The 13531-nt window shown below is 36.0% G+C and overlaps 1 protein-coding gene across 1 annotated transcript; it reads right to left on the bottom strand.

The window, feature by feature from the left end:
- Window positions 1–61: 61 nt before the first annotated feature.
- Window positions 62–13531, bottom strand: LOC106136946 (uncharacterized). Its single transcript, XM_013337640.2, has 7 exons — window positions 13417–13531; window positions 7996–8147; window positions 6738–6982; window positions 5334–5546; window positions 2288–2375; window positions 1433–1667; window positions 62–726 (listed from the first exon to the last, which is right to left on the bottom strand). Exons 1-7 carry the CDS (start codon window positions 13478–13480, stop codon window positions 383–385), a joined length of 1341 nt encoding a protein of 446 aa, XP_013193094.2. The 5' UTR covers window positions 13481–13531; the 3' UTR covers window positions 62–382.

Genomic DNA, 13531 nt, shown 5'->3' with positions numbered 1-13531 from the left:
TAAGTCTTCCATGTAGGATAAATAACATGTTTGATTTTTTTATAAAAATAAAATCTCTTAATTATTCAATAAATAGTTATGTATATTACGCAAGTATAAATATTATTTACAAAAGACATTGTCTCAGGGATGGACTAGTTTGAGTCTATAATACAATAACAATTCTTAAATCTATCTCACTATATACACATCACGTTATCCCTTGGCAGTGACGTATCGTGGAAGAAATCTGTGATTAGATAAATAGACGTGGAAAATAGGGACCCCGCGAGGACCTCAATCCGCTGCGGAAGGGCAGCCAGGGTGAGCGGCGGATAGCGGCGGCGAAGCGACTGCGTTGTTTGACGTTCAAACCACCGCTTCTTGATCTCGATTTGGTACGTCATAATCGGCTACCTCTTTCTACATTGATAGCAATGGACAGGTCTATGACGTCGTCGCCCAGAAAGAAATCTGTGGACACGATGTTGGCCTGTTGTCGCCATTTGGTCGCTAAACGGGCCGTGACGTTGCGGTTGACAGCATCGGCGTTTTGTCTGAGAGACCCTCGGAGGAATACTATGTCTAATATGGTGGGAGTCGTCTGCGCCATGGCGGAGTGTAAAGGTGACCGCGCGTTGGGCTGCGGGGAATTCGCGATGGCTTGGTCTAAGTACTCGAACAGTTGCGTGGGATTGTTTGTATTCGCCCACAGGTGAGGTAGAACTGGCCACAACCAATTGTTTTCTGAAATAAATAATGTTTATTTGTTCAAATACGTTACGTAAAAAAAGCAACTGTTAACTCAGATATAAAAATATAATGGTGAAATGGTTTGTAGTGGGAAGTGTAATAAAAAATAATACGTTGCTCGTAAAAAACTCATTCAAGCTGCGTAAGTATTTTTTATTATGTTTCATGTTTTAGTGCGTATGTAATATACGAGTATACAGTAGTAGTACCCACACTTACAGACTGTAGGTGATTCTACGGTTACGGATATATTTATTTGAGACCCAAGACATTTGTTGATGTAGGTATGTCATGCTGACATAATAGGGCGAGATGATATCGATGCAGATGTATTTGCTTGTTTGAACGGATCAATAAAAACCTTAGCCAGTAGAGGTGAAGGAAGTCAAACGTTATTAAACGGTAAAAGTACAAAATACCTAAGAAAATCATTTTGACTTGGTTCACTTCACAAATGTATCCTCCATTTCATCAAATCCTTGCCAAATCTTTAGGTGGAGCAAGTAAACTATCACATTTAACGTACCTCGTGGGTTGAGTATGACATCTATTAAATACTTTATGATGTGTGCGTGTGAGAGAGAGAGAGAGAGAGTATACCGCTGAAATATGTACAGTGTACAGTGGGCTACATAGGAAAGTATACTTTCGTATTGTGAACTTGTTATATAAAAACATAAATTATATAAAGGTTACTTACGATTTACTACACTATTATCTACGTAGCTGAAGACTAGTCGTTTATCAGCGTCAAGTAAAGTCTGGACTGTGGGTCCTTTAGTGCCAACTCCTGTGGCAAAATCATTAGCAAATGCCAAATGGGGCCCAAGTTCTCTTTGGATTATCTCAAGTAACCCAGCGTGCACGTGCTGCAAAGGAGCCCCTGTCTGGTCATAGAAACCCATTGGGAAATGGTGGGCATCCAGGAAAACTATCTGAAATAAAGGATAGACTAATAAGTTAATGGAAAATATGGTAGTGGATGAAATAAAAGAAAAATGCAGGAATCATGGCAAGTGGCAAGCAATATGTAGTTTACCCTTCCGGGAATGAGGCGCGATTGTATGTATGGAAAATATAGTTCTTAGGTACTTGCATAACACTTGATTTGCGTACTTAATCGCAAAGTGTTAAAATGGAAAAATATTTTATTTTTAATTTACGAGACCTAAGAAGAAGATGAGATTTTTCCAACTTAAATAAATTTATACCGATTCCCGCGAGAACGTTTAATAATAGAATGGAAATGTTTGTAATTTTCTAGATTGCAACCATTATTTGACAATCTTTTTCGCTCATTTTCTGTGTTGTTGCTGTAATATTAGGAAATAATCCATTAAAATATATTAACATAAGACATGTTACCCAATTTCTGATACAACATAATAATCTTTTTTAGGCTTAGCGTAACCGAAAATTATAATGTTATACCAATAATGTCTACGTTTAGATAATATTACATTTAATTATGAAATTCAGAGCACTTTTGTAATATTAAGAATTTTTGATGTTTGGAAGACAGAATATTAATATTGGTTTTGAATGACTTACTAACCTCTTTAGTTGTGTCTAAGAAAATCCTTATTTCTCTAAGTAGCGGTACTAACGGACGGACTCGTACTAAGTTATGGTTCAGCCAGTATCTGGAAATAAGGTTAATGTCATTAAAATACATACTTACTTATCTTACAAAGTATGTAGGTGTATGTGTTAGCCTTGGTCATCTTTCTCTATAGCTTCGAAGCTAAAAATGTTTCAGGCTTTTAAAAGGCTCGGTAATGTTTTACGGGCGACTGCCTCTCTCGTAGGTGTCAACCTACGAGTTTTGAATAGATATTTACTAGTTATTGAACCTAGTTTTGTCCTAAAATTGCCTCCTATCCACTGGTTGTATTCTACGAGTACTATATGTATTGTGCCTTTGTAGCTATCATATTATGCCGAAAATAATTATAATTTCTAACTTACTGTGGATCCTACGGGAATTAATCATGGGACGAAGTTAATCTATATATATAAAACTCTTCCGTTACTGAGTGACTGACTGACAGACAACGCACAGTCGAAACTACTGGTCGTAGACAGCTGAAATTTGGAATGTAGGTTCCTTGGGATATGTAGGGGAGCACTAAGAAAGGATTTTTGGAAATTCAACCTCCAAGGGGGGGAAAAGGGGTAAAAACGTTTCTATGAAAAATCTTATTCCTTGGGTTTATAAACTTGAAACTTGGCATGAACACGTACATAGGCAAGTAAATATGTTTGACATTATAAGTTTTTTCAAACTACCCTCCAATCGTGATTTAGGGGGTGCGATTGGGTGACTGATTTATTAACGCACAGCCGAAACCGCTCGGTATAGGAGTCTGAGATTTTGAACAGAGGTTCCTTTAGTAACATAAGTGAGCACTAAGAAGGGATTTTTGAAATGTCAACCCCCAAGGGGGGGAAACGGGATAAACTGAGCCGGGGCTGCGGGAAAGTTCTAACGAGATACCGAGGCCCCGGAACGCAAAGGGCAACTGAAGGAACGAGTTGGGTTTTAGTCAGTAAAAGTCTGACACTCCCTTCCGTTCCACCCAGAGCGGGAGAGGTCATTTGATGATTTCCCATCCTTAAAAAAAAAGACTTTGTATGACAACTTTCAGTCGTCTCTTTAACATACATAATAACATACATAATTATGTACATACATGCATAACATTAATAACATCACGCCTTTAAATCCCTATTTTGTGTTAACACTACCCATACAAACAGCTAAAAGGAAACAAGTGAAGAGACGAAATTTGTCCGCATCCATTTTCACCTAAATTCTTAACGTTAATGAGATTTACTTTTTATTATCAGGTCAACCTAATAGCCTCACATGTACGTATAACTTCGTAAGAATTTTCTTTCAACTCCTAACCGTTGAGGAGTTGTACCTTCCATCATCAGCTCATTCACATGGGATGATGACTATCAGACGCAAATACTTAAACAGATCTATGAAATTGTCAAAAACATAATTGCCTGTAAATTTGAGGTTTGCCCTTGATTTGCCTGGAATACCATCATCAGATCCTGACTAGGTAACAACGGGACCAACTTGAAAGTATACTCTACCGAACAAAAAAAGAATCACGTAAATCGGTCCATAAATCTCGGCGTAATCGGTATGCATAAATAAAACACCCGAATTTTATTTTCTATTAACTATCACGAGGCTACATCATCCCTGAGTAACACAGGCTATATTTAATTCCAGTTGTAACAAGATTTCAGCCTGTGGAAGAAAAAGCCCTGTCGAGATCATTAAAAAACGCTATATATAACCGAATTACACGTGGGCGAAGCCGCGGGCGGAAAGCTAGTTATCTATAAAATTATAGCAATTGTGTCTTCATCTTTTACGAAGCAAAATTTTACTTTCGTTCTCGAAATTTTACTCAAAATTTTACTCTCGACTTAAAGTATAAGGGTTATCATTTGCTGGTAATAACATATTTTTTTATTACAGCTTAATGTATTGTGATACGTAACTGTCTAGTTACATTACAACTGTATGTTTTATGTGCGCTCATGTTCATTATTGCGGTGAAAATATTTTACGAGATCTTAGGCTATTTTGTTCTCCTTTTAACAATTTTATAGGCAGTAATGAGAAACCACTGGCAATTAAGCTATGTTTATCAGATATAGTTGGTATGCTAGTGAGAAATTGCGATTATGCTGAAATGTAATGTAATGTTAAGGAACGTCGGTAGTCGAATCGGTAAGGTGCGCTGTTAAAATGCGTGATGCGCCGAAAGGTCGAATCACACCCCGACCATGTGACCAATGACTATTTTCATAGTCATGTAAATAAGTTTAAATAAGCTAAACGATGCTCGTAATGTGTGGGAAAACATCACGGGGAAACCCTTACATTCAGACAACTGGATGTGTTACCATAATCGATCCAAAACGGGTTGGGTTTACCCGCAAGCTTTTTGCGGAGGTCAGATGAGATCCGATTTGTGTAAATCCTAACTCACTTAATCCTGGATCCATGGTAAAAGACACACCTCGGGCTTCTCTCCAGAGGTGGTGGTGCCCCATCCTCTGATGAGAATACAGTCCGGGAGTACAGTTAGGCAGAAGAATAGTAATGAAACGTTTGGAGAAGTAGGTATTTTTTTAGTTTCACACGATGTCACCTCATAAAATTATACGACATTTAAGTTTTTTTTCTAATTAACATTGCCTGAATACTTATTAACGTTAATGCATATAGTTGCTCACATTTAATTCTGTAGCAATAATCGTATATTGTAATTTATGATATGCACAACGTACTCACGTGTTAAAGTACATTTCTAGACATCAACTTTTATAATTAATATTTAATGTTTTAATTTCTGTAAAAAGTACCTAACTACTTAGTAGTTTTTTGGTTTGGTCGCATTCTGAAGTTCTCTTTGAGATCCAATGGCGACTGGTAGATAATGCTGTCCACCTATTGTGCTATGTACCTACATGTACTTATATTGTACAATGTAGTTTAAATAAACGTAACATATGGGTTATTTAGAAACCTAAAATAGTCTATATTTCTAAACAATGTTTGTCACACTCACCTATCGTCCACATTCTGGTAGAACTCGTAGTAAGCGATTCTGAAGTCCAGGTATCTGATGCCGTGGACGAGCTGTGCCCAAACGGAGCGGTCCTGGCATAGAACAAAGCTGTCCCGGGCCAGGTTGCTGATCTCTGTGTTGAATCTCCAGGCGCCTGCGTTGTGGGTCCCGGCGATGGCCAGCTCGCCTATACGCAGGTGGCCGATCTTGTCCCTTGATTTAATGATAAAATAATAATAATCATACCCTATTTCCGGAGGGTTAAACCGAGATTATTTACTTATAGTTTTGGAAGTTCTCTTAGCGCAATTTGTAATAGTTATGCTATTTAATTGCCATCCGCTCCATATCATTACAATGAGAAAAGATTTTTATTTTTGTTTGTAACGAATAAACTCAAAAACTACTGAACCGATTTTGACGAACATTAACACGTAAATAGAATAGACCTTCAGGAGTAACATAGGTAAGAAAATTCCCGAGGGCAGTCCCTCGCCTCGCGCAAATGCTAGTTTTTATAAGCGTTATGGAATATACTCAAGAACATTCCAACTCTAGTCAGTCAGTGTGGAGTTAGAAGGGCTTTGAGTTTGCGATACAGAATTAAATCAAGTTCAGTGCCCATCCGGTGCTCATTAGGGCAGACTCTGGAATTTTATATATTGTGTACTCTATTTATGTAATTTTGGCAAAATCTTCTGTTTCATCCACATTTATAATTTTTCCCACGTAAGCTTTTAGGGTACTTTTGACCTGATGTATCACAAGAACGTCACCGATTTGATCAAGGTACGTTAGCCTAAATTGAATGATTGCTTAGTACAAATTGTGGTATTGACTGGTTGCAACTGAACGAAGCATGTGTTACTTAGCGTGTGCCCTAATTTTAGATGGAAATTAATGTAATCAGATATTTTGATTGGGCTTCTTGTCTAGTTCAAATGGGAATGATGTATTGGGTATCACACCTACTTACATATTTACAGTCACATCTACATCCCTTGCGGGGTAGACAGTGACAAAAGTCTCGAAAACATTGAAAGATCAAGTTTAGCTGTACGGCTTGAAGATGGAATTGAGATTCAAATTATTTAGTAATTTAAAATAAGCAATATCTGGGAAACTTCATTATTTAAATATTTAAGTCACTTTCTCACCTTATATAATCAAATTGAGTTATAGTCAGATGATCATTATTCATGGAGAAATGGCTATAGAATATTCATGCATACTAATAAATACATACAAATTATTAACGTCTTCATCCCTTACGGGGTAGACGGAGCCGACAGATTCGAAAAGAATTATAGCCACGTTCTGCTGAATGGCTTAATGATGGAATAAGGTTCAGATAGTGACCAAGATAATGGTAATAAATTATAAAAATATCTAAAGTTGACTTACGTATGATCCTCCATCCAAGTTGGCTGTATCTTCAAGCAGTTGTAGGCCTGTATCTCATCGTCCCCAGCAGCCACCCAGGGCCACAGACAATGGGGCCCCTTGAGCCCAGGGCCCGTGAGCCAGCCACCGGGCAGAGCGCCTTCGCCCAGGGTCACATCAGTCAGGATGTAGCCCTGGGGTGTGTTGATGGAGTGGAACCATTCCGCATCTTTCCAGGCTAATGGCCTACTCTTGAAGATAGCTATCTGCAGAAAGAAACGTCTCAATGTATTGTATACCTACTTAAATACTGAACTGATTGTTAAAAAATTATAGAAAAAAAAAATGATCAAAATGGTGTATAAAATTTGAAAAGTATGGAAATTATCAGTAATACAAAAATAAGTAAAAAAAATATCAGAACGCGCAGATTTCATATTTTCATTAGCACTTTTTCACATTTATATTACTTCAGTAAAATTATTAATAGGAGTAATTGCCAAATAGATGTTGTTACCTACATATCGACTGGGTAACGAATTTAATAAACTGGTTTTTGTTTTAGCTATGATGAACAAGTTATTGCATAATAAAAAGAAGACAAATAATACGATTTGAATTGCTAAATATTTTCGATACTTACTCATTTTCGAAGAAGATTTCGAGACTGTTGGCTCTATCTACCCCGCAAGGGATATAGATATGATATGTATGTAAAAGATAAGGAAAAAATGCTACATATGCAATTTGATGGTCAATGTGCTATAAAATAATAAAAAGAAATCCATTCCAGATTGTCTACTCTAACAACGTGAAGACCGGTACCTTAATTTAGTGAAGTTATAATAATTTTGATTTTCTTAAAACTGTCTCTCTGTTATTGCAATTAGCAGTAATACTGCTGAGAAAATTGTTCGTAAAGAGTTAACACGGACGAGTACAATGACTCTGAACGGTCATTAGATCAATTGCGGGGTCTGATTCAAAAAGTACGTCGAATATCAGGGACGAAGTAAGCGGGAATATTTACAAAATCACCAAAAAAAAATTGCAAAAATTTCATTGTAAGCCAACTGCTGTAGGCTGCTGGAAGGTAAAGTCATCAGAGGATGACTGAGGCATCACGATGATATACTTTTCTTGTGTTTGTAGGCTGGTTGTGAATCAGAGTTCTACGACTCCATTAAAAAATTTCTATACATAAAAGACGTAACATTAAAATTTGCGGTATAAAGTATGTATAATTCTTCGAAAAGAACAGGTGTATTTAGTAACTTACATTTTTTGGTATTGACGAGCAGCTGCTGAAGTCCCAGTTGACTTCCAAAGCGTCAATCAGGTCGGGCTGTCTCGTCTGTTTGATCTCCGGGGAGTGCACAGTCACCCACACTCGGCCACATGTCGAAAACTCCAAGGGATCATTTCTTGACGCTGGAATTATAAACAATTTCAAACTGGTTCTATTACACTTGATGAAATATTTTTCTTTGCAAGTATTTCAAATGGTGAAGGTACCTTTTGTTCTATTGTTCGGCGATCAAAGGAAATGAAAATATTTTTGTGAAAAAGTTACCGCAATGACCGGTCGGGACCAAGGGCCGGTTTGTGTTCTTGATTAATAAATAAGACGTGAGATTTAATATAAAAATTTCAAGCATCAAGAACTTTAGGAATTGTTTTGCCCTTGGAAAAGTTTCTTAATGTAATTAATATTTTTTCAAAAGGCGAAAGTAGATGGATGTTTGTTATGTGCTATATTAGATCATTTATATCAAATTTTACAATAAATTATAACGTGAATAACGGTAATTAAATTTTTTATTGCTTACATCGTTATATTTTGAAAGATCTACACTGAACAGATATATTAGTAAAAAGCATGGGAACGACTAATTACTTTATCAGTAGCATTAAGGCTACATTTAAGTTTTTATTACAAAATTTATGTTAATTACCTACGTAGTTGACGATCTAAACACGGCACGTGAATGTAGTATGCTTTCTGAAGATTATTTGACGCACAAAAATCACATAAATAAGCTAGAACAGAGACTACTCTACAAATATGACGAAATTTACAGATTGTTCCAGGTTAGTAGAAATAAAGTGAATTATATGAGTGCCACCAAGTACCAATTGTGCTTTTCTAGACGCCTATGTAAGCCTTGGGCAGCTTACAGTACGTACATACACGTTCGAGATTTAGCAACCGGCTTGTTTTTACCGCGGAATCAGAGGGCGGAGCGCGGTGTGGCAGCATTGACACTGAAATGATACATGAAATGATTAATGACGTGAAAACCTGGAAAAGAAACGATTGAACATTTTAAATTAATGATTTGATATACTTATTTAAATGATTTCCAAAATTCTGTGTTAGAGTCGCCACTAAGCGAATATATAAATATACCGTGGTTTCGTTCATATTAAATTTACCTAAAGAATTAAATAAAATTACATTATCCTATCATAAATGTGATTTGTCTACTTTGGGATAATTTTCTTGAAATGTATTGAATTATTTGCAGGTTAAACCTGGACTTTATATAGCTAAGACAGGCTTTCGAGGACATGTATCCTGTCTGTAGAGACCTTTGTATTTGACACAGTCTTTTTCTATGCGCAAACGATTTTTTTAATTAAAATTCTTTTGTACTTATAAGGTGACATATTGACTTAGGATTTTGCTATCAGAAAAAGGTAATAATAATTATGTTTTTATTGAGAGATTAGAGGGGTGGTCTTGAACCTTATACAGGTTGTTTCAAACTGATAATATCTGTTATTCATTAAAATTATACGCAAATTGCAGTCAAATTGAAAATAAATATACCTTGTAACCAACGGAATAATAGTACTTTATCCTGATAAATATTTAAATAATAATAATAAGGGAAATATACAAAAACACATTCATCATGGATAATTAAATTGTTTGCTGTGATTTCTAACGATAAGTAGATAAACGACATTATGATTGAACGTCAATTTTGATGATATTGTGGATAACATTAAGGATTTTAAAATTATATATGCAAATGTGACGTCAAGGCCCCTTATTTTAATCTACAATAACTTTGCACTTTCGTTTGATTGCTTAACCATTTCCCTACTGCAGTAAGGAGAGGAAATCTGCTGGACGTAACCAATATTGGTGAGAATCCCCTGCATAGGTTGTGGAGGTCAGGCGCGAATCGCTTCGTGTAAAAACCTGACTTATTCAATACAGGATCGTGGTTGAAGAGGCACGTTGGGTTACCAAGTGTTGATGATTTTAGCAATACCTTGTTACTATTCCTTTCAGTTCAAACCAACCAGGCGTACGTATCTAGAAAATTCCCAACTATTATGTCAAAGCAAGAGTCCGATTGAATCGTCGATACATTCTATTTGGAAACGATAATCGGTATGCAACACGCAAACTAGCGTTGTTATACAACGCTCGTCGATATCGTAACTTTGACGTTCCGTGTCCGCGTCATGCCCATTGCACTTGACTGTTAGGGGTACCCTACTTCGTTCATTCAGCATTTGCGAAGAATGTGGGCTAATGTATTCACATTGGTTTGCACATTGCCAAATTACATAATTTGGTCAATATTCTCTCTCTCTCTCGCCTCTGTTGCATTAGATTGCAGGCTGTATATGTGAGTGATAATCTAAGTAAAATCTTTGAAGAAAATCTGTGCAAATTGAATTGTGGATTTTTTTTATTTTTGTTGTAACAGCGCAATGAAACATTTGTTTTTGTTTGAAAATTATTTGCATGAAGTTATTTGTCACCAGCTGCCATATCATCAGCATATTGTTTGCCATTATTTTATGTTGTACATTACATTTGCTCGATTGTTATTTTGTAGAATACTCTCGCCTGGAGTGCCACCCTCGTGACCTACCTTAGTGAGTTTCGTAGTAGCTTTCTTACATACGTTTTACAAAAAACTACGACTCTTTCACGGAGGTGTAAGTAGAGACCACATATTTCCACTTGCCACGGAACTTCTTTCGGTTAACCCACATTCATCACTCTTAAGAGACTTATGAGAGTTGCTCTCTATATTCTTAAGTATAATTATTAACATTCAATACACTTATAATAATAAGAGGTAGTCTCTGCCTACCCCTCCGGGAAAGAGGCGTGAGTTTATGTATGTATGTATTCAATACACATATTATGTACTTAAGTGTTCGTATTAGAGAAATGCTGACCAATGGGACAATGTTCAAAAATGATAAATTTGTTTCTATTGTAAATATCAGGAAGAGGTTGTACTGAGAATAGAAAGTCGTGATGATATATTTTAGAAACTTTTGGAAAAGTTTTTAAGGCCCGCCTTAAGTCAACCTTTATTAGTAATTTTTGGTGAACATTTAACTGTTATTACCAGTTTCAGAATGGCATGGAGGACAGAATCTGTCGTAAACTATAAAAGTTATTTAACGGAGAACACACACACACACTTTTTATCAAGTGGGTGCTAATTAAACGACCATTTTGCGGAAATGCGTTAGCTTTTTGTGGATGGTTCTAGTTGATTATGTGTTTTATTGCAATCTGAGGTAATACTGATGCAATAGATGAGCGCAATCGACTCATTATCTAACGATTGGTTTAGTATAATGTTTACTCTCATCACTAATCTAGCAAGTTGGAAATGAACATGCAAAGCGTTACTTCAAGATTAAAGGATTTTGAACGGATGATGATGAATAAAATGTGACAAAAAGAGAATAAAATATACTAAATAGCATAAAATTTTCATAACTTATAATTATTAATTTGATTATTTTAATTAATATTTCAATTGTTTTTTTAAATCTACCCTAACCATAGTACCTAAAAAGGATTCACAATAATATAACTTTGCATCGCATGTATTCTTATCTACCGTTAGAAGTCAGACAATAAGAATTATGACCTCGTACATTGAGAAACCTCAGATAAACAAAACACGGTGTTTACGGTTACTTAATATTTTTATGAGGGTTTACGATAGCTTGTATTTTATATGTCTCGTTAAAGGTTAAATAAAGTTGGTCAGTGGAAAATTGTGTCCATTGACCAAGTATGTTTAAAAAATAAAAATTGGGTTGGTTGAGCGGTAAACTTAAAAAATAGGTGCTTACAAAAAAGAAATTTAAAAATAAATTGATGTAAAGCAGAAGAGAAGATTGATAAACGCTTTCCTTTCGGTTCCTAGCCTAATGTCTAAATTTCTGTGACCAAAATTCAATGAAGAGTACTTAATACGAAGAGACTTGTGTAACACTGATAACTTTACCCAGTTTGGATCATCAAGAATTTAAAAAGACAAGGGATTTGTTATATGTATATTTTTAGTTATCCTCAGAATATGCAAGAGAGACATACCCGATACACCTTACGCTTCTTCTGTTACAGCCGTGTTAAACCATAAGTGACCAGCGTGCTTAATTATAGATACTTATGACTGTACTGTATGTGTATCCGTATCCGCGAATATTATGTATAATTATTTTAGCAAGCGTGTCTCAGCAATATCTAATTATGACTAGCGAGCGTGTGTGACTTACACCACAGAATACGTACTCATATACGTACTCTTATGTAACATAAATTGCTCAAGTTTTATTACACCAAGAAAACAATGCTAAAGAATAATTTATAAATAGTATTAAGCGTTTCTCAGCCTTTATTTATACTACCATGCGCGAACCCATCGCGACCAGGCAAAGGCACAAAAAAGGACTTCTTTTTATTAATATGGTATTATAGTAAAAATAAACTCATTGGTCGAACATTTTAGATGGGGAAATCGTCACTCAATCGCGTTGAAATATCAACTGCATTTATTTTTTTCCGAAAATTATTAAGTATTTTCTTTTTGTCTCATGTTTTAAGAGATGTGAAGTACGTCTGTCCGGAAAAAGAAGCAGCTGGCACTTGGAAGTTGAAATATACTAAGTATAATTCTTATAGTGAAAATCAAATTTTATCACAAGGTAAGTCCTAGTATCACCACAACCCGGTACAAATTAGTTACATACATACATACATATGATCACGTCTATATCCCTTGCGGGGTAGACAGAGCCAACAGTCTTGAAAATACTGAATGGCCACGTTCAGCTATTTGGCTTAATGATAGAACCGAGATTCAAATAGTGACAGGTTGCTAGCCCATCGCCTAAAAGAGGAATCCTAAGTTAATAAGCCTATCCCTTAGTCGCCTTTTACGACATCCATGGGAAAGAGATGGAGTGGTCCTATTCTTTTTTGTAATAGTGCCGGGAACCACACGGCACAAATTAGTTTGAGGCGCTATATCAGGATATAACAGTAACCTTGAACTGTCAAAGTGGAGTGATAATGGGAAATGTTTTGGTTGTCGTCGGCAAATGCGTCGCTGCTCTAAATGATCGCAGTTTTATCAAAGGTTATCATGAAATAAATTTATAACAACAAATCAAAGTATCTGTTTAGTCTTGCAAATATTTAAAATCTTGAGGCTGCATTTTAAAATTGCTCAGTACTTACCGAGTATAAACGAAAAAAATACACCAAATAATTCAAAAATATCGCTACAGGGCTTTTCAGAGCGCGTATTTTTTTAAGTTCAGTGATACTATGGTGTATTTTAATTTCTAATTTCTCACCACACAAATATTTGGATAATCGTTAGCAGAAAAAGAAAAATATTTTGTTAATTTTTAAACTTACGCACTATGGTCGCGCCAAGCACGGTGGCAGCCAGTGCCACCACGGCTATCACCGACACGGCCATTGTACACGGTGTCTCTTGCGCCACTGAACCAGCAGATTTGTTTAGCGTTCT

The sequence above is a fragment of the Amyelois transitella genome, chromosome 8 (assembly GCF_032362555.1).
Source record: "Amyelois transitella isolate CPQ chromosome 8, ilAmyTran1.1, whole genome shotgun sequence".
NCBI lineage: Eukaryota > Metazoa > Arthropoda > Insecta > Lepidoptera > Pyralidae > Amyelois > Amyelois transitella.
This window is presented reverse-complemented; position numbering and strand designations above follow the sequence as displayed.

What these genes read in the sequence shown, in the direction of transcription:
- LOC106136946 (XM_013337640.2), bottom strand. Translation starts at nt 13,480, where the DNA reads ATGGCCGTGTCGGTGATAGCCGTGGTGGCACTGGCTGCCACCGTGCTT. An exon ending in GCTCGTCAATACCAAAAAAT is followed by an intron (nt 6,983 to 7,995) that starts GTAAGTTACTAA and finishes TTCTTTCTGCAG; the next exon opens with ATAGCTATCTTCAAGAGTAG. An exon ending in ACTTGGATGGAGGATCATAC is followed by an intron (nt 5,547 to 6,737) that starts GTAAGTCAACTT and finishes CATTAAATCAAG; the next exon opens with GGACAAGATCGGCCACCTGC.